The 20551-nt window shown below is 38.8% G+C and overlaps 1 protein-coding gene across 1 annotated transcript in view; it reads right to left on the bottom strand.

The window, feature by feature from the left end:
* LOC144475949 (lachesin) overlaps positions 1-20551 on the bottom strand; it is a 147675-nt gene that overhangs the window by 8394 nt on the left and 118730 nt on the right. The window contains exons 6-7 of the mRNA XM_078192405.1: positions 5174-5293; positions 3767-3937 (exon numbers count right to left, since the gene is read on the bottom strand). Coding sequence (XP_078048531.1) covers positions 3767-3937; positions 5174-5293 — 291 coding nt within the window. The remainder of the gene's footprint in view (positions 1-3766; positions 3938-5173; positions 5294-20551) is intronic.

Below are 20551 nucleotides of genomic sequence, written 5' to 3'. Positions count from 1 at the left end.
AAGCTCTAAATTACATTATCTTTCTATCAACGATTTCGAAGAGTAATAACGATTGACAGTCAAAATTTGTTATCCAGTGTCCGTCTCTTCTACCAATCTTCAAAATTTCAGTTCATTAAGACAAGGGGGTCATATACCGAGCCACAGCGATTTATCAAATTATCGGACATCGTGCACTGGAATCGTCAAAGTTGGACGGTCTGCTTAGTTCCCCGACCCGTTAAATCCAGTGGTCCGGGTCACCGGTCTGCCGGGACACCCGTTGGATTCCTGGGCCGCTCTTTTCTCTTCTCAGGGCTCCCTTCACGCTTCGTTTATACCATCGGTTTAAGGGTTAATCCCCCGGGCTTATCTGATCGCGTGACTTCGACGAGAAGTTCGAGCACGCCGCTCGCGCCAGGACAACCCCTCGCACACACAGCCCTCTCCGCCGCTAATACACGCGGTGGGTCTGTTAGTTTACACGGCTTACGCGATAAAATTTCCGTCATTAAGCGCGGACCCGGCCGTACGGCGTTCGCGCCCTGATAATGGACTGCGCGTTACGGTGATTTCCTCGTAAATACTTAAGCTCGATTTGCTCCACTTGTTACGTCTTCCACGGGATCTATCGGCAGTTAATACCCCGCGTGCCATCCACGGGGAAACCCCCAGGTCTTGATCCCCTTTTTCTCGACCCTTCTCCAATCACTTCTTGCCGACCGCTTTCTTTTTATCGATTGATTAAGGAACCTACGCTGCCGCTCGACGTCGTGGCTCGCGCACTTTCAATTATCTATCGAAACGATTATCCGTGCTTTTTCGTTTCGCGATGCTCACTTATGCTGTCCCTGATTTACAGTCGCCACAAATGTGTTCGTGCATCTTTTAAAACCGCAGTGACATTCTTGGAATTACTTGAATTTTCTTTGGATGATGGAAGAATTGGTTTACTATATTTTATGTTAAGCTTTAATGAAAATTTCGCGGATTTAATGTCAAAGAAATTGGTATAATTTCTCTGGCAATGCAGGAAATTTCTAAATATAAGATTCAATGTGTCCTGTGTTATGTATAAAGTTAATTATGCTTGAAAATAAACCAACAGATGGCCGACCCCATAGTTAATTTTCGGTACTTCGCGCGTTAAGCAGTGAACAATAGAGTGATTTTTCTCACGACCGAACTGTTCGCAGAATCATAAAAGCGTAAGTGACAGTAGCCCATCGCGGGGATACCAATTGGCGCCGTTTATTCGAAAGTTTCACGAGTCGGATAATTCGTAGTACTCGAAAACGATGCGCACTGCGTGGGAGGGCGCGCGCGAACAATAAGTGCGATTACCTTAAGGCCGCTATTTCGCTTCGTAATTTTGTCCCCGAGGATTTGCATTATGAAGTTCGCAATATAAAACAGTAGCGCTCGCGCGGGGAACGCGAGGCCGCGATAAATTCGATCATTTCAAAGTTGTACGCGACGGGCGCGATTGTCCGGGGGTAACTTTCTCACGAAAATTTATGCCGTCGAATGCTCAGAACAAACATTATTCCGCGAGCAGATAAATTTCAAAGTGGAACCGGGCGCCCGGTTTTTCACTTGGACGTTCCTTCTCGCGGGCATAAAAGTAAGCGGTTAATTAATTTGCCGCGGCGCACCGTTCGTCGCCGGTCCCCTACCGTGAAAGTTAACGTTCTCGATAATTATTCACGTTAATCCACTTAATTTGCCCGTTCGCGAGTGTCTCTCGATATTTGCGGAGGCAGACGGATGTTGCGAAATGTGTACACGCGGAAATATAAATTGTCTCCTCGCGTTTGTTCGCGAACGGTAAAAATTTTCGCGAGACCCCCGTCGACGTGACGCTGCGGAGGGTATTAAATTCTTTGAATGGAATGCACAGTGCGCTACGCGCAATATGCAGCTTCGCAGCACATCTGTATATTATGTTTCTTCATTAGGGTTAATATTGAGATAATGGGAGAATGTACGCGATCTCGGTGTGTATTTCTCGACGAGCCTTTCTTTTGACAGCCGCATACGTGTAGCGCAGCCTTTAAACCTCCTGGATTTATTAGCAGGATCGTCAAATATTTCGGAGACGGAAGTACAATACGTTCCTTGTATTCTACGTTAGTACGTTCCAAGTAGGTCGGCCCGTAAGTTCGTGTGGTTTTAAGATCGATTTAAATTTGCCGCAGAATAAACAGTTATATCTCATACGGAATTCGATAGCATTGGTATTCGTAAATGTTCATCTTTGTTAATTCAAAGTATAACGTGAAAAGGCTTATTCAATTTTCACGAAGCTTGGATCAATGTTTGTTAAAGTACTCGGCGAAAGTTTGCGTAATTATTGAATTCGTGCGCAAGTGATTAATAATTTGCAATGGCTAAATTAAGGATTGTTTGGTAATTTTGTCAAATACCTGAGAACTTGTCCACAAACTAAAATTAATTAAAAGTAGATGCGTGTTAATCTCAGCGGTCTCTTTATAATATGTAACAGGGCGAGTACGTGTTTGCTTTTTAAATTACACCGTGATAACTAGGGCGTATTTATACCTCTATTTCCGACCGCAAACAAAGATATTTTAATCATAGTAATGGCTATGCTTACGTGAAGCAATTTGATGCCAGTGATTTAAAAGTTTCTTTTAACACTCGCTGAGGAAACAATGGCTACTTTTTTCCTGGAATTATTCTGAATTACACCTGCGTACTTACGCATGTAGTATAATCGTAATACTTTTGCAAATGTGATATATATTTTCATTTTATTTTATGCTTATGTATTTCATTATAACTTCAACACGCTATCGCGTTTTAAAATTATCAGAAAGAGTGTTTTATGGAGACCGGCCTATATTTATAATACTTAACTTTATAAAATAGCAACGTCGTTGTTATTCGTGAGATTAACGAATTATTTTCGCAAGGATTTACGACTTTTGCATTTAATAAGAATTTATTGTCTGAGAATAATGGACCATACATGAAACATCTTTGTTCGGCAGCAAAACGAACACGATGGTTTCGTTCTCGTGAGTTATAGGGACACAAATTTGAATTTGCACGGAAAATTAAACTAGACCAGACGATAATCATCAGTATTGCAAAAATAAGCTGCTTGGGCAATTGCAGCCCGATACACCGGCTATTACGCTCAAATTAATAATCAATGCTAATTGCCATTGTCATTAGGTGAACGACCGTTATATGTTCCGAATAACTATGTCGTTCGATCTACTTTATTGGCGTGCGTTCGGCATGCTGTGAATTTTACAGGTACATGTAATTCGCCTGTAAAGAAACTTCAAAAAGCTCTTACATCGGTATGAAAATATACGATATTTTTCTATCGAATAATTGACAATCTAATAAACAAAATTCAGAAGTTTTAACGAATATCGACAGGTTAGATTCTTATTTTCTATATATTGAATAGTGTTATTCTTTTTAATAGATTCTCCTTTTAATATTTACGTCCTCACTAAAATTTTTTTCGGGAAATTACTTTTTCATTTACTCTTATTAGACAGCATATTTTATGCATTTCTGTCTAACGTGATTGGGTGTAATACAAGATAACAATTGCAGGGGAAAAAGTACAAATCAAGCGAAACGAGACGTATCGTTTTCGCGTGGTCAGATGCTCTTATTTTTAACAAAATCAGTCACCGATAATGATTCTAAGTATACCGACGAAGCGTCTGAACGCTCGCGGGCTTTGTCGAAATTTTACGACGGTCTTCAAACTTTATCAACCCCATTACTGAGAAAAACTCACCGTAAAGTCGAATGTTGCCTTCGGCACCGCCGATCGAGTTCTTCGAGTTGCATTTGTAACCGCCGAGATCCTGCTTCTGCAGATTCATGATCACCAGTCGCATCTGAACACTGTACACCGATGTCTTCGTCTCGGTCATCTGGTATTTGTTGTTGCTAATTATCATCTCGCCTGCAAGCACAATTACGGGAACGTTTTGAGTTGGACTCGTGACGATTACGATCAGAATTTACGAAATTCGAATATTATTAGGTTGGTGCATATGAAATGTCGGATTTGTAAGCGAGTATATAAAACTGCATATCTTTTTTCAAAAGCTATTAATTTCATGAAAATGTGCCCCATTTGTTTCAATACACTTTTCCCAACGCGAGTTTAATTCATAAATGTCTGTCTTCAAGAAATTCTGATTTTTTGAAAGAAGATTGATGGGTCAAGATCTAAATGATTACAGAATATTTCATTACGATTTTCTCCACTATTTTTATTTAGGGTAACAGTCTGAATCCATCGTGCAATTACTAATATCGCTGGCAACAATTTCGCAGAACAGCAATTTGGCATATTAAAAGGAACACCGAGACTTTTTAATTCCGAATAGAACATGGAAATGACGCGTTTGGAACATTTTATAATAAAAGCATAGAATGCGCATGCAACGTACGCTTTTTAGTATATTGCCCTGCTCTTTCGGAACTTCGCTTTGCGATATTGTTTTTAAAGCGTGTTTCTAATGCTTGGAACAATCTGTTCCAATTTGTAAGTCGCGTCTCACGATATCCATCTTTAATTTCATAAATAATGAATACAGCGAAACGAATTTTTTACAAAGTATACGAACGATCTCGCTCGACGAACAAAAAAAAATATTAAATATCGGCCAATATGTGCGCAGAAAATGCTCTGTTTAAGATTGAAGTGGCCATTTTCATTTCCGAAATATATTCGAAACCGTCCATGTAATCCCGAGGATACGCGTCGCAGTCGGCTCGAAATATAAAAGTATAATATTTAATTTGTGTACCGAAAAAAATATATAGATAAAAGCGTTTGCAATAAATGAATTTGACAATCGGTGAAATATTCGGCGCGGTATCGAATATAATTTTCTGTGCGCGTGACTTATCGCTGTGTGTGAACGGGCCGCATGGTATATCAAATATTGTATTTATCAAGAAATGAAAAAGCTGAACGGCGACCGTTCATCGAGCGTGTTCATCGGTGAAAATATTGATCCCGTGGAAGTTCAGTTTCGGACTCGCGGTGACGACGCGACCGCCGCCGCGGCGGCCCGATCAGCGAAACAACCGATCAACGTAAATGAGTTTTTAAACGTTCGCATTTTTTGCCCGACCGCACAGACGGCTATAAAATAAACGGATACGGGAATAGTTAATTAAATCTTACCTGATTCGCGTGTCCAATAATTAATGGCCTTCGGGGAAGCTTCCACGAGGCAGACCAGCGTAACGTTGGTTCCAGTTGGTGCGCCAACTAGCTGGTTCGGTACTTGAACCATCGGGTGAACTGTAATTTATCGTGATACCATTAATCAATAGCCAAACATAAAGTATACGTGTACGTAATAATTATCGGCTAGACCGCGATTTGTCATTGGCAGTAATAGCGACCAATGGCACGTGCCGGACTGACATATTCCGTTAAAGTCAATTCGCGCAAATTACACACGCTGGAAATAACATCTACGAAATTGATTGCCACTACATTGTACACTGCAATTTTCTGTTAACTATATCATCTGCAGAATGCCGCCGGGCAGGTCAGAACTGCACTATTATTAACGGACTGCAGACTTCACGCGTTATGATTGCGTTATACGGCGCGAGTCGTTTAGCACTTTCGCCTTCATTTTTCTAGCAAACTACGTGTTCTATGAAGAATTCATTCGAACGAAAATCGTTCGATGTAAAGAGGAAAGTACATGGCGGTAAATAATTCTTCGTTATTTTTCTTTATCACGAAAATATGACGAAATTGATATTTATCGAGATATTCTATAGTTGATGTTTAATGCAAGAAAATGCTCAAATATGTACATTATTAAGTAATGCGAGCGATACTCGATATGACCGACATAAAAGGAAAAATAGCAAAAATTTAATTGTCGTCACATATGTTCCTCTTTAAGAAAGGATTAAATGGCTCAGGTTGTACACACAATAGATTTTACGCACTTTTAAAACAGTGGACAAATGAAAAATTATTTTTCTTATCCGATAAATATAGAGCTAATTGTGCAGAAAACAAAGTAAAGCAAAAATAACATAGCAATAAAAACATGGCAATTGGTCAGCCAATGGTAATCGGCTGCAGCACCTTAAATCGGGAGAGAAGGGAGAGAAGGGAGAGAAGGGAGAGAAGGGTTCGTCGCGTTCGACGGTGTCGCTTTAAGTTCGAAAGCGTCGCATGCCAAGAGATTCTCGTTTTGTCGGGTTGAGACTGTTTGAGGAACAAGATTTGTTCCCGGTTGTAATGGCACACTATGTACCGGTAGAGGAAGTGCTTTGCCGGCGAACAGTAAAAATAACAGAGATCTCGCGCCGGTGTACGTAGCAATGGTAGAGGCGCGCGTCGCAATCACCTTACGAGGAATTCCGCGATGTTCCTGCCTTTGTGAAACCCATTAGCCGGTTGCGGGGCCGCGTAAATCATGATAATGAAATGATGACACGCCTGACAGTCTGTCATTTAAAACGAACCCCATCCGAGGCAAGCCAACCCCCCCTCCTCTCGTAAGCGCGTTCTTCGTCCCGAAGATCGTAAGCAGCTTTCCGTGAGCTGCTTACGTTTTAACAGCAACCCTCGATGGCCAGTTCTTTTGACCGAAAATGCGTTTGTCTCTGCATTTTGCGGCGAAATCAATACGAAAAAGCTTACTGTGCGTTCAAACGGCGTATTTAATGATCACGTTTTTTAAATCGGCCCGCAAGGAATTAACCTAATTCCGCTAATTCGGGACACGCGTACGCGTGCGAATAACTATTGTAGTTATGAAGCGTTTCGTCGGATCGCAAAATCGTTACAATTTATGTTACTACACGATAGCTGCACAACAGATCTGTTACATAGCCATAACAGAGCAGAATTGGATTTTTTACTCTTTTTATTTGAGCTCCATCTTGTTCCCAATATACTAGTCATGTTTTAATGGAAATTCGCGTTCGATGTCGATTAAAAGCATCGGCTAATTTGTCCATATACAGAGAGTAACGATGGCATTCAGACATTTTTCAAAATGCAATAATATTTTTCATATCGGACTGAATGCTTTACTACCGTGAGTAAAAAACGGTTTTGCAAAAACTGCAATTGGCTGGAATGAAAAACAAAGTTCCAAAAGAAGTAACTTCGCGCGTGCTGCAAATTGAATCGAAATCGGTTCACGTTGTTACGACCAGTGTCAGTCTTTTTTTTTTTATGTTTTTTTTTGTCACTCCAATTATTTATTTTTGATAAAGTTTTTACAGAGATTATCTCGTAAACCAGTCCGTTTGGCATTGAAAACGAAATTCGAATTATTTGGTCCAATTTAAGAGAAAAGGTCAAAAGGACACTTTAAAGGTGTCCGAATATTAACGTTATTATCTGAAAACCAAAAAATGGTAATGGGAGCAAACATGGAGATCTAAATAAAAATATAAATAGACTTCGGATGTTCATGTTCTTTCGGTGAAAGTATTGTTTAGCAATTGTATAAAACAAGAGTTAAATAAACATCAATTATTTTCTGAATATTCTGAAATTCTCCCAATGTTTTCATTATTCCGCGTTTATTTCTGACAATTCTTGCAATACACGCAAAAATACCGCAGCCATATTCTAAATCACGAAATCAGAATATCGACGCGTTAAGGAAATCGTGTCCTGAGAAATTCTGCTGAGCGTTCTGAAAACGGACCCGGTCGAGCGCGAATTTATTATTCCGCATACATCTTTATCCGTGTTTTCGGTGTCGTCGCAGTTTCGCCCGGCCAATTACAGGGCCGGGATTACGCTCGGCTCATTAATCTAAACATCGAGCCGGAACGACGCAGTCGCGATCGGGCAACGCTAAATGAATACACGCGCCCGGAACCAATAGGATACGAGTGCGGAGATATAAAGATTGATTTACGAGTCCCATACGTCTGTAACAACATCGAAAAACTTTTAATTGCGCCGGTGACGTATTAAATAATTCTAGCTCAGCTCGCGCTCGGTTTCACCGGGGAGATTCGAACACGCCCAGAAATTGTTTAAACTCGTTACACGCCCGTGATCCGTGTCGACTTTCCAACTAGTAAGTAACTGAAATATTAAAACGCTCGCCGCGTGTCCCGAAGAACCGAGGCCTCTCGACGTTTCTGCAATTTCGAGTACTGACGCACGTTGCTAAAAAAAAAATATTTCTGCACCAAGTATTTTTAAATTAGCCGTCGCATGTTCTGCAGCAGAATATTAAAATATGAAACAAACAAAATGAAAGGTGCGACGGAAACGATACTTAAAAACTATCTCATTAAGGCACGTGTTTTCTGATTCGCTTCCGTTAGGACCTTTTTGCATATTTATCATGTTATGTCCACTATCAATCTCAAAGTTACGGTCCCGTTCCCTTTACTGTAATTCGCGTCGAGCTTGCTTGCTTCTCGTATTATTTTGGCGCACGAAACGTATGCTAAACCATTTAGAACCAAGTTATGTTGTCTGTTCGTGTTGCGGCGTCGTAAGTTCGTAGGAGCCTTATGGTTTTCAGAGTTTTACTCGACGCGGTCTACAGCGATGCAGTTAAAGCCGAAGCGGTTAAAGACCGATGGATTGGATAGTTTACTGTACTTCCTCATTGCAAAACTACATCATAGAACGTGCGAGAGTTAAATCATTGTTTTTTACGTGTTTCTCATGAAACAAGAATATTGCATCATAACATTGCAGATCTTCAGAGTTTTATTAATAATGCAGGAATTGATCAGTTTTCTCGAAAACGGAGTCCTGGATAAAAAATATTATACCAAATTTGTTTCTTATTTTTGCATATAGAACCACCAACTCTGTTTGTTTGTACTACAAATTCCGACTCACTTTGTATACGAAATGAGAAAGAATATATGACAGAATCTTCACCACCATGTTCCCGTGCTTTGGGAATAAGATAGTCGAACTTTGATTCCATGAAAGTTGAAATACGCGATTCACTTTGCGCTTAATAACCGTCAGCCATTATAAACGGCGATTCAATGGGATTGTATTAATTTTAATGGCATCACCCAATTATATCGAATGTATTACAACCGCCGTTCATCGTTCCCTGGCCAACCAGCCAGTATAGCTCATAAGTATGACGTAGTCGTACAGTTAATTAATTGAATGGCTATCCATATAATTCGCATAATAATGTAAAATACACCGCACAAGTAGAATTCCACAATATAGTTATGCATCATGTTATTAAGCCGCAATAAATGTGTACGCGGTCGGCAACATAGGGTGTCCGATTTTAATCTGTGATATGCAATCAACCACCAAACGGACCGTTATTCTAGATTCTAGATACATATGTTCCAAATGGAATTTCACCTTTATTTTTTTCCAATTCGAATTTATACCTTATTGTTTTGTTTGTCATGCAGTGGATTCTAAAATCAAATCATTGACCTACATACGTTCGACTTTGAAGGTCAGCCATAGTCAATGCCACTTAAAACTTGCCCTTAAGTTGTTTCGTACATTATATACCTGTTAGTTAAGTGTACTTTGCAACTTGTCCTTTGTATCAGTTGTTTGGAAAAAAAGTCATAGTGTATTAAAAAACTAGTCTCCTCGTTTAATTTCACGAAACGTTGGTTGAAGAATTATCGTGTATTCTAATAAACTTTAGTTTATTCTTTTAAATAATACACTTTCGTTTATTATTTAGTGTATTCTAATAAACACAGATTCTAACTCTTTTCGGGTACTGCAGACGATTTTCATTATCGATAGTCCAGCAGTGATAAAGTTTTCATCTTTTGCATTTCCATAGTGTCTAGATTATTCAAGAAGATAAATTTGTAATAACAAAGAAAACACCGCTTATCACCAATTTCCACTTTCGTTTTGTTGTTGTTTAGAACTTCGATCAAAATTCTTCGAATTAACAGTATTAAAATTACATTATTTTAGTCGCCTAATTTTCTTCACGATTATTTTTATAAGCACGTAAATGCTATTATAATAAATCCCATAAAAGATCCTAGGGAATAACTGAAGTTTTTTGATATTCGCCGTACAACGTTTCTGAATGCGGCAGCAGGGATAACTAGAGTTCTGTCAAAAAGAGCCCACTCTGGATGTTAAAATTGGACTTTGCGCGGAGCTTATTGACAGACGTGACTCTGTTGTTCGGAAAAAAGGGCGTCCAGGAAAGTGATTAATATAACGATCGGGACCTCGTGCGGCTGGCGTTCCCTTTAACTGTTGAAGTCCGGGGATGGTATTTGGTCGGAGATAGGTCGGCGACCGTCGCGAAATAAATCATTTAAATTGGAGGAAAGAGAAATCCCGGCTAATAGCTTAGGATCCCGTGAAGGTGTGTCCCCTGATGCGATTGCGGCGGTGAAGTAAGCCTGTAAGGCGAAACATTGGGACGCCCTAATAGGTTTCCAGGTCGGCTGGTCAAGCCGCTTTTACGTGGTTTCGCCGAAAGGCAGCCGATCTTCATGATGAGAATTAGTGCCATAATATCAGAAGTTCGTGATAACCTCGAATAAATCCTTCTTAACTTGTATTACCGGCATCCGGGTGACTTACTGCAACTGGTGTATTAAGTACACCTATTCTAAAGCTAATCTAACGATTGCCTCTTCTTGATAGCCCCGGGATTTATGGCGCAAACATGCCACGAGTGTAGACAGTAAACGTTATAATAGCGCAACGACGTTATTCCAAACCAGTCGTTGTCATTTATTTGAAATATAATGTATAAAATAAATTTATTGTTTATCCGCTGGGGGTATTAGAGAATTATTGTTTCCTAAAATATTCACCGTTACGATTCATTATTTTATTTTATCCTTCAAGAAATTAGCTTTTTAATATCTTTAATTTTTAAGACCTGCTTTCATTGACGCTAAAATACTCCAAAATTGTTCACATTGTTCGCAAATGATGGAACGATATGATCAATGTATAGTTTTTCGCATTTATCACAACTGTCTATGAGATAAATGTGTCAAACTGCCACGAGGGACGAATAAAGGCTGCATTGTTAAATGTGCAACAGTGACCAGACAAAATTGCCCCATATCAAAAATAGTCTCTAACGTTTTGATACATGGTGAACATCATATTGTTTCGACGTAGCATTTTTGAAGCATTACATTTCACATAATTTCGCAGGAGACTGTTTTAATAATTACTTGGAATAAAATTGAAAGTTCAAACTACTAAGATTCGAAGCTCTTTTACATAAAATAAACAATTCGGTATTGAATTTTCACGCGCTGTAAATCTGTAAACCAATCAGAGATATTGATTAAAATTTATATTTTTAAAATGACGCAATTTTTATGGCACAACCTGTAATCGGCAGCCACTCGGTTCAGTTTATTTAAACAAAAATTAACGAGATCCACTATCCCAACACAGTATTTAAACCTTCGTTAAACCTCTTATTCGAACCTCTATTATATGAATCATACGTCTCCTAATTACAATACTCTATGGAATTTGATTTTTTTTTGTTCAAAAAAATTCGGTGCGTTATTCTTCGAACTATTATTAGCTTCTCGATTTTGCATTCTATTTTGTTTTATTTCGTCTCGAATACTAAATCAAATTAAGTATCTATCAGGAAATTGTTCTATTACGAGAACACATTTGCCTTATAATAAATTCAAACAACGAGCATTCCACCGTGTCGTAAACCCAAACACCGAAAATAATCCTGGGATCAATAGCCACTCATTGGACGTGCTCTCTCTCTCTCTCTCGGTTGCACAGTTTTCGATGAATTAGTCACTAATTACCCGCATCGAACGAATCCGTTCGGCGCTCAGATAAAGAACGAAGGATACTTGAAATCTCGGGCGTCGTTGGACGTGTTAAAACAGCGAATCGTTTAAAGATGTCCGGTAGGAATATTGTCGGGCGAAATACGCTCGCCGCGCACCGGCAAAACGTTAGGAAATCCTGTAATAGGTTTCTGGGTGGACTGGTCAGAGAACAGACTGTGGTTTTGTGGGGCTGGGCTACCGTAGAAACCGGAATTCCCTCTGCTTGCGAGCCAAAGGACAGATCTTCGTACTTCCACCGGGCAATACTATGTGTAGAACCTCGGCGTTTCACTGCGTCCCCACGATACACCGGTGAATAGACGATTGGCGCGACGTTATTTCCTCTAATATTGATAGTTGGTTTCACCCACAGCCTTCTAATATCGAGTTAGACTCGTTCCAAGAGCATTCCGTTGAATTTGATTAATGCTCTTGAACGGATCGCGGCAAATTTCTATTTGGTTGATAAGGAAGCCCTGCGTTTCGTAAGTAATACGACCGTCAATAGAAATGTTCCTAGTGCGTTTCATTTCGCTCCAAAGTTTCCTGAACCGTACTTAGAAGCAGAATTAGGCAATATTTTATACGGATGACGGATAAAGGATAAGGGTTAACCAGAGCAATTTGATTCGACATTATCGAATAAATATCGAATCGGATAAAAATTTATCTAGATTGCAGTTTACCCGAATTTTATTTTATTAGAATCTCATTGTTAAATTTATTGCGAAATTATTGCTGTTAACTTTGTATTCAATGATTCCATCAGAAAGTTACTTTTAAATAATCTCCCTTCGGGTAGAAACTCATTTTTACAGCACATCCGCCGCCTATAATTAAATTCGTGCAGAATAAGCAAATTTTCAATCGATGAACGTAGTTTGTTTTACTGCTGGGAAACTGCTGGCAATAAAATAATACGTACAGGCACGAGTGATAGAAATCATAAAGGAATGGATTAAAAATACAGTAGAAACGACGAATATCGACGCGATCTGTCACGCTTTGCGTGCAAATAACGCTTAGAAGAAATGTAAATTTTATCTTGACTCATTTTACGCTCAGTTTTCCTCAGCTTTTAATCTTGATATCTCGATCTACGTCTCTATACGAATTAAGCGCGGGAATTGCGGTCTTTAATAGAATGAAAATAATTACATGATCGATTGTACAATGTTTTATACGTCGTTAGTTATAAACCGAACACAGGTATTTCGTGTAAAAATATTAGTATGCTCGAAAAACTTGCTACCCAACGATCATGTTGTTGCGTGCAACTTTGCTTTCATGTCTAGCCACCGTTTTCCAGTTTTTATTTACAGTGGTGACAATATCACGCGTTTTTTTAGCGGCACCGCCACTATTTGGCCGCGTACACGAGTTATTGCAATAATTATCAGCACGTCAAGAAGGCTCATTGGTTCTGTTGCTGCAATGAGTACTTCATCATGACACAAATTCAAAGAAGTTCGGTACATGCGTTAATTGAATTGAAGAACCATATTTGTTATAGAAAAATTCGTGAACTACAAATACGAAGTAATAGTGAACAGAATTGTAACAGTGGAAATACCAAGCTCCAAATTCGATTTAAGTATATTACTTTATAAGAATGTAAATATTTTATGTACTTAAATTTTGTATAAGTCTTGTTACAATATATGCTTGAATCTAATTTAAAGACGAGATCAGAAACTAACCATTCCGACTGATTCTGGCAATACCTCGAAAGTGGAGGCACGCGGCGTGCAACGTTAAAATTGTGTTTAAAAACTTGTTAGCACTGTCGCCACCGATATTACCGAGTTACTGATCAAACCGTTACTCCGCACACACTATACTCGAATAATTCTGCTTGCGAAACGTCAATTACATCTTCGGTAGAGCATGATCATTTCCAGCAACGTAATTACACCATTGCATCGGAGTAACTCCGTCGCCTCGGCTTACGTCCGTATGGACAGTACGCCGCCGGATATCTGACGAGTTACAGCCACCGCCGCGAGTTTCCCGTAATTAGTTTTCATTCGCGCGGAAACGAATATTTCCGATCGCCGTTCAAGAACGATTCCATTTCTGCCGGTGACCGGCGGGGGGTATTCGGCGCGGCGGTGGAATGCCTCTGTCGATGCTGTACGAAGGAATCCATCGGCCGTGATGTTGCAGACGATAACGCGATCATAAATCACGATGGCCCCCGCCTAAAAAGTGCGCCGCGTAAAAAGGATGTAAACCAGAAATCGTAAACTGCAGTTTAACGCGTAAGAGGTAAAAGGCGACAGAAATCCAATACTGCAGCTGAAAGTATGCGCGTAAAGTTCTTATCTGTAGGGGCAAGTGGCGGCGTTCCTGATTCGAGTGTGGATAATAAAAACGAGAAATTCGTCCGACGGTTTGTTCTAATTCCCGTGAAGTATCTGCTGCCGTTAGCGCGACGGCATTATTCAAAAACCTGTCGCAGAAATTACGCCGGTGTATATTGTTTAAGCGTGTTTCCGTTTTATCTCTCCGACTAATGTCGGAAACGCGTTTCCGAAAATATTTGAAACTCGTTTAGAAGGCATGTCAAGTATGAAATGAATAATATAATTATGTAAAAAACGAGTGAAGTATTCGTAGAACGATATACTTGTATCAGAGGTAATTGAAGTATAAAATAAACAATATACTTAGTTGAAGCACAAATAAATATATCAACAACATACTTATTTGAAAAGTAAGTAAAGTACATAAAAAGCTATATACCTATTTCAAGAACAATAAAAGTATATAAAGAACAATACACTCGTTTGAAAATCAAGGGAAGTGTACGAAGAAAAATATACAAAAAATAATATAGTTATTTAAAATGCAAGTAAAGTATACAAAAAGCAAATGACTTATTTGAAAATCAAGTAAAATATGCAAAACAGTACATTTACTTAAAAAATAAAAGAAAACAGGAGAACACCGAGGAAATTATAACAGTTTCGTAAAAAGTGTTAACTTTTATAATCCACGTTTCAGAAAATTATTTCTTGCAGGAAACGCTCAGAAACAGCTCGGAATATACGTGAAAATTGGAACGGGAATTGTGCAGAGAACGGAATCGAATCGTACTGCATGAGAAAGGACTTTGTTGCAACGGGCAGCAATGACGTAGTGCTAATTTCTGCGTTTCTTGACGGGATGCTCCTCGTAAATTCGTTGCGTTTGTATCGTCATAAACAATTACACCGATTCCAACGGGCGATCCTCTGCGAGGCGCGCGCGCGCGCGCGCGCGACCCGACGGAATTGCGCGGAACGAAATAAAGCTTCGAACAATTTGTCCCAGAAGAGGTGAACTGGCCCCGAAATTGTTCCGCCGGTGGCAGTGATTTACGACAGTTGTAATCAGTTTGATTAACGCAGACAGCCGCGATAAATGCAGGCACCGCGAGGCTGCTTCAATTTGCAAAGAACCTACCCGCGCGAACACGTTCGCCGAGCCTACGCCGTAAGTCTCGTTCTATCGACTCTATCGAGTAATATTTCATCGGGAAACACTTCGCTTTTTAAAACTTTATTATCCGTTTCCTGTTTCATGGGGCCGGCAACCTTCGACCGTACCGGATCACCGGAAATTAAACATATTTTGCCGCGTGCCCGAACAACATCATTTCCCTCCGTCGATACGTACTTTTATAGCGCTCATCTAATTGTTGCATTACGGCGCTTCTGATGGGAATTTTAAAGTTTACCGACATACTGTTACGGTATTGATTATAAACGGAGACAATTCAAATTTTATGCATTTCTCGCAGAAGTAATTAGAACTATGACATTGTAGAAACCTTAAAGACATTAAAATAATCGAACGCTAAATTCACCGAAATATGTACGCGGCTAACGTCTAAATTTATTTAGATTTATCCCCACTTTTATTACAGTATATGGAATTTATTCAATCATTTTTTAAGATAGAGCTCTTATAGTTTCAACAGTTTCATAGTTAATGATGGGAGAACCATCATTTCAGCTGCCATGATAAGTTAAGAACACGTCGTTTTTCACATGCGAATATTACTAAATAAATAAATAAATAAATTTTCATGTTTTATTTTGAACAATTGAATAATATATGGTTGTACATCAGCTTGCAATGAACGAAATTTAAAAGCCTAAAATCGTTTGGAAGATAAAACAAGGATCCATGAAAGTATATATTTCTACGAGAAACAATGTCAACCCTTTCAAAAACCAGCTAGCACAAATATGAAAGTACAAAAACGAGCTTGGCATATTTTCCGGTATATTTTTCTGCCGTGCGCGCAAGGGCGCAACTCGGACACTTGGTCGAAACAGGGTTAGAATAGACGCGGGGCACATTCGCAAAGTTATTTCGAAATGTGGCCTGCTTCTACGGAATATTTCGGCCGAGAAAATTAAAGGGCTAAATCTACGAGGAGGTGACGGAGAAGGGTGGCGGACAGGCGGAGGGAGAGAAACTATTCTACTCTAACTAAACGTGCCCAGCAGCTATCTATCTACTCCGCCCCGCTCGCGGGACTTAATTTAGATTCGTGCGGATTAACTTCTAACTTTTGACCGACTCTCCAGCCTGTGTAAAACTCCTCGCGCCCCGATCACGCCATACCTATTCCTAACGTTCGAGTTTAACGCGCGATTGATTAACACACCTGGAATATTTGCGACGCGGTAACCGCTTCGCGCGGATCGACTCTGCTGCCCAGACGTCGCGAATTGTTCGAGAAATTGTTTGTTTTTGCGAACGTTGCCAATTCTGCTGTTGTATTTTTTTTTTTATTAGAATCACAAAGAGTATTTCAAAAGTGACAGCGTAAATTTTGACAAATAGTCGGATGAATAATTTTTGTTTCTACCTATATAAGTTTGTAGCAAAGGACATCGCCATATTCTATTACAGTGTCGTGACTACAAGCTGCTCATGGGATTGCTATTTTGATTATACGAGATGTCTCACTGCATCAAATTTGTCGTGGTTGCGCGACAATGTAGCTGACACGTGGTCCAATTTGCAAAGACTAACAATATCGGGAGTACGTAACCATTGGCAATGCATTTTCGAGACTTTCGAGTCGTCAGAGCTTCCCCGACGTAACTGTAAATTTAAATATGAAATTGAATATTACATGTAAAAAGCTTTCTAACGGGGTTAGAGTAACTTTCTGCGTACACGGGTATTTCGAAACGCTTTTTTTTCTGTGGTGAAAATTGTGTTTATAGTGGAATGTACCGCAAACGCGTTTGTTACACGCACCATAAATAAAATGGTGTGATTGGATTACGAGATATTGAATAACCGTGCAAACACAGTATATGCTTCCAGAATTTTTACAACGCGCACCTAAATCCTCGCGCGTATTTAGGTTTCCCAAAAAGCGTGAAACGATATGTAATAATATGAAAGAATTATATAATAATATGAAAAGAATTTCTAGATAATTTTTGGAGGAATAGAAATTTTGTTTATTGTGAAACTCTGTGTAATAACTTGTTCTTAGAAAACTTATATTAATTATAATAAGTTCTAGATTATCTCTTCCATCAGAATACTTTTGTGATTATTTATGATTATTCATCAGTGATTATTCATCATAAGAGTTAAAAATTCTATAAAATAGATCTCTTAATTGAAAAATATAATTAAATGAATTTTTCAAAAGCAAAAGGTACTTGTATATATCTATCAGAACTTAGTTTCATTGCTTTTCCGAAATCTGATCAAATTATAATTTTGCGTGTAGTTCCTGCTTAGTTAGAAAACGTTGACCGACGCCGATGGACAACTAATCAGCAACGCATGCAGGGATGCATCGGAGTATAGACGCTACCAAAGTGTTCGGAGGCACACTTAAACGGTGTACCGTGTTTCTTCACATAAAATAAGCTTACAAGGCAAGACATTAGGGGTTTCTGAGTGTCCTCTTGGGTCGTCTGCCCAGGGAGTTTCCTACTAGTCTGCGGTTTCCAAGAGATAAGTACGGTCCACGAAAAGTATAATTCTCTCTCTTCGTTCATAGACGAGAAGGATGTGGTGTTTCTGCTCTAATAAGATAACATCCCACGGCATTCTATGTAACGTACACTATATTTTCCTTCTACGTTAACCTTTCCTCACGTTCCCGTAATTCGAAACGAAAATTAATTTCTACACTGTGTACACGGTAAATCGCAGCCGTCTCGCGCCCGTAACACCATAAACCAACATTTTAATTCCGTCCTGAGTATTCATCTTCTGTTTAGAATATGTACTCGAGATAAGGGTGTGCATTGCCTTGCAAGTGCATACATATAACATATTTTTCCCGAAGTAATAACTAAAAGCAATTACAGAAACATAATTTTCTCATTTCAGTTGTAACGATTCATTTATGATATTTTCATCGATATTTTGCATTCCATAATTTAGCTAATTAATTTCGCGGCGACTGCGGATCTTTATAGGAAATAAGAATTATCTTCATCGATTCAATAGCAATTCCTTTCTTTTAATCATTTCAATGAATTGAAAATAATACATAGCTGATCATAAAATCTTTTAATATTTCCATTGTTTCAAATTCTATCCACCCATTTTTGTTATAAATGCATAAAATTCGCAGTAAATTCGACTACAGTAAAAGTCGAGAAGTTATTACATAGAAATCAGAGCAAAGGAAATAATTTGTATTAAAAATGTTGTAACCTGTTTGCTAAAAACAGTATTAGCTAAAAATTATTAAATGGTGTCTTTGATCCTTCTGGTAAAAATAGTGTTAAACGAGGAATATAATTGGAAACTAATTTACGATAGAAGATTTTTCAAATAAAGACTTTTATGGAGAGTATAATGAGAGAATCTTTGAGACACGATGGAAATCCTTTTCCTCCTGAACATTGTTAATTAAAGACTAAGAAGATTGACTGACCTAGTCTTTTGTTATAATTTATTCAGCGCAACAGTCTACTTGGATGTTAATTATTTTCTGTTAGAACAGATATTACATTTTAGAAATTCGTTGTTGCTACATTTAACAAAATAATATTTCCCTCGAAATAAACGGAAATACAATTCCATATTTATGTCATCTGTTTTTCACATCACAATTTAATCAGAATTTTCAACGTTTATGAAACTTTAAAATTACGATAGAGTAAAATATATTTCCTGTACAACGAAATCAATAAAAATAAGATCCGTAACATTTTCCAGTTTATTCGATATTTATACAGATATACAAATGTAATTAAACGTATTTATAGATCGTAGTATTCGGGGCAGAGCTGGATCAAATTTTATTCCGATGACGGATAAAAGATAAAGATCGGCGAATAAAATTTTATTCGACACTATCGAATAAATATTCAATCGAATAAAAATTTATCTGGATTAAAATTGATTCGAATAAAATTTTATTCGACACTATCGAATGAAGATTTATCCAGACACTTTATCTGAATAAAATTTTATTCGATTAAGAATTTATTCGCGCAGAAATTCATACGGGAAATATTTGGTTTGAATAAAAATGCTAGAATATAAAATGTTTTTTCATAGCTTATCGATTTATTCCTTTCGTATTACTTGGAATAAAAACATTTGCGATTTATTCGAATAAAATATCATTTTAATAAAGAAAAATGAATTCGTATAATTATCTTAAATGAATATTTATTCGAAATAATCCGAATAACTTCCAACACTGTGTTCGGCGTAACTGAATCTGAGCAGACGGTTAGGTGGCGATAAAAGATCTCCTGATCAAACATTTCAGCTTGTTTTCGCGGAGTTAATAAATCCGGTTTAATGAACCGACAATTAACCGTGCCTCGGTGAACGCACTCGAAGCGTCAGTTATTTCCATTCACGCGTTGCTATTCAAGTGTCGTACAACAGGGGGAACACGGGGGGCGTGTGGGAAGGTGCTGGCAACGGTTAAGCACGCTTTCTGCGCAATAATGACCAGCTATTGCACAATTGGGAATTACGCGCTGAATTTGAGCCACCGCATGTTTAATTCACAGGCCAGAGATTATTAATCTGATTTCCCACCTCTGCCGCACGTACGCGCGTTTAAAATTATCTCTCCGCGACCTATTGCGCCACACCGCTGCCGCGGATAAAACTGTTAATCGTCGTACTTTAATCAGATTTTAATCTCCGAGACTCGGAAATATTACGTAGCCGTCGGGATCGGCCGATCAAAGCGACCGGATCCGCAGGCATGTTCCTCATCAAACGCCGAACCGTTCTCTATGCCGGCGATAATGAACGAGCGATTTATGTCGTTCACGGTGACGGTCATTTTGGTGGCCGCATTCATTCAAATTAAATCCGGGAAACCGATACGGCGTTGAATAATTCTGTAGCCCGAGGAAAGATACATCGTCATTGGCTAGACTATGGATTTTACATATTTATGTAGGATGTCGCGAGCGCGGTGACTTGGTGGACGGCCGCGTGTTGCGCTCGGCGGAAAAAACAAAGGAAAGCGATCAGCGGTAACGCGGAGAGGATCGCCGAAGCGATCCTCAGTTGTGATCGGTCGTAGCTACGGTGAATAGCTAATAATTGTATTTCATTTTTGTATCTCTATATCTCTCACATTTTATTCTATTAATAAAGTTGCTTTTTTCGTTATTAAGACATTGCGATATTGCGGGAGTCAATCACTTAAAACCCGATCCTACATTTATGACAAAAATGGTTTGACCAAATACAAAATGGTAAAAACATTCAAAGAATTTAGGAACATCGTCTCATTATT

The sequence above is a fragment of the Augochlora pura genome, chromosome 10 (assembly GCF_028453695.1).
Source record: "Augochlora pura isolate Apur16 chromosome 10, APUR_v2.2.1, whole genome shotgun sequence".
NCBI lineage: Eukaryota > Metazoa > Arthropoda > Insecta > Hymenoptera > Halictidae > Augochlora > Augochlora pura.
This window is presented reverse-complemented; position numbering and strand designations above follow the sequence as displayed.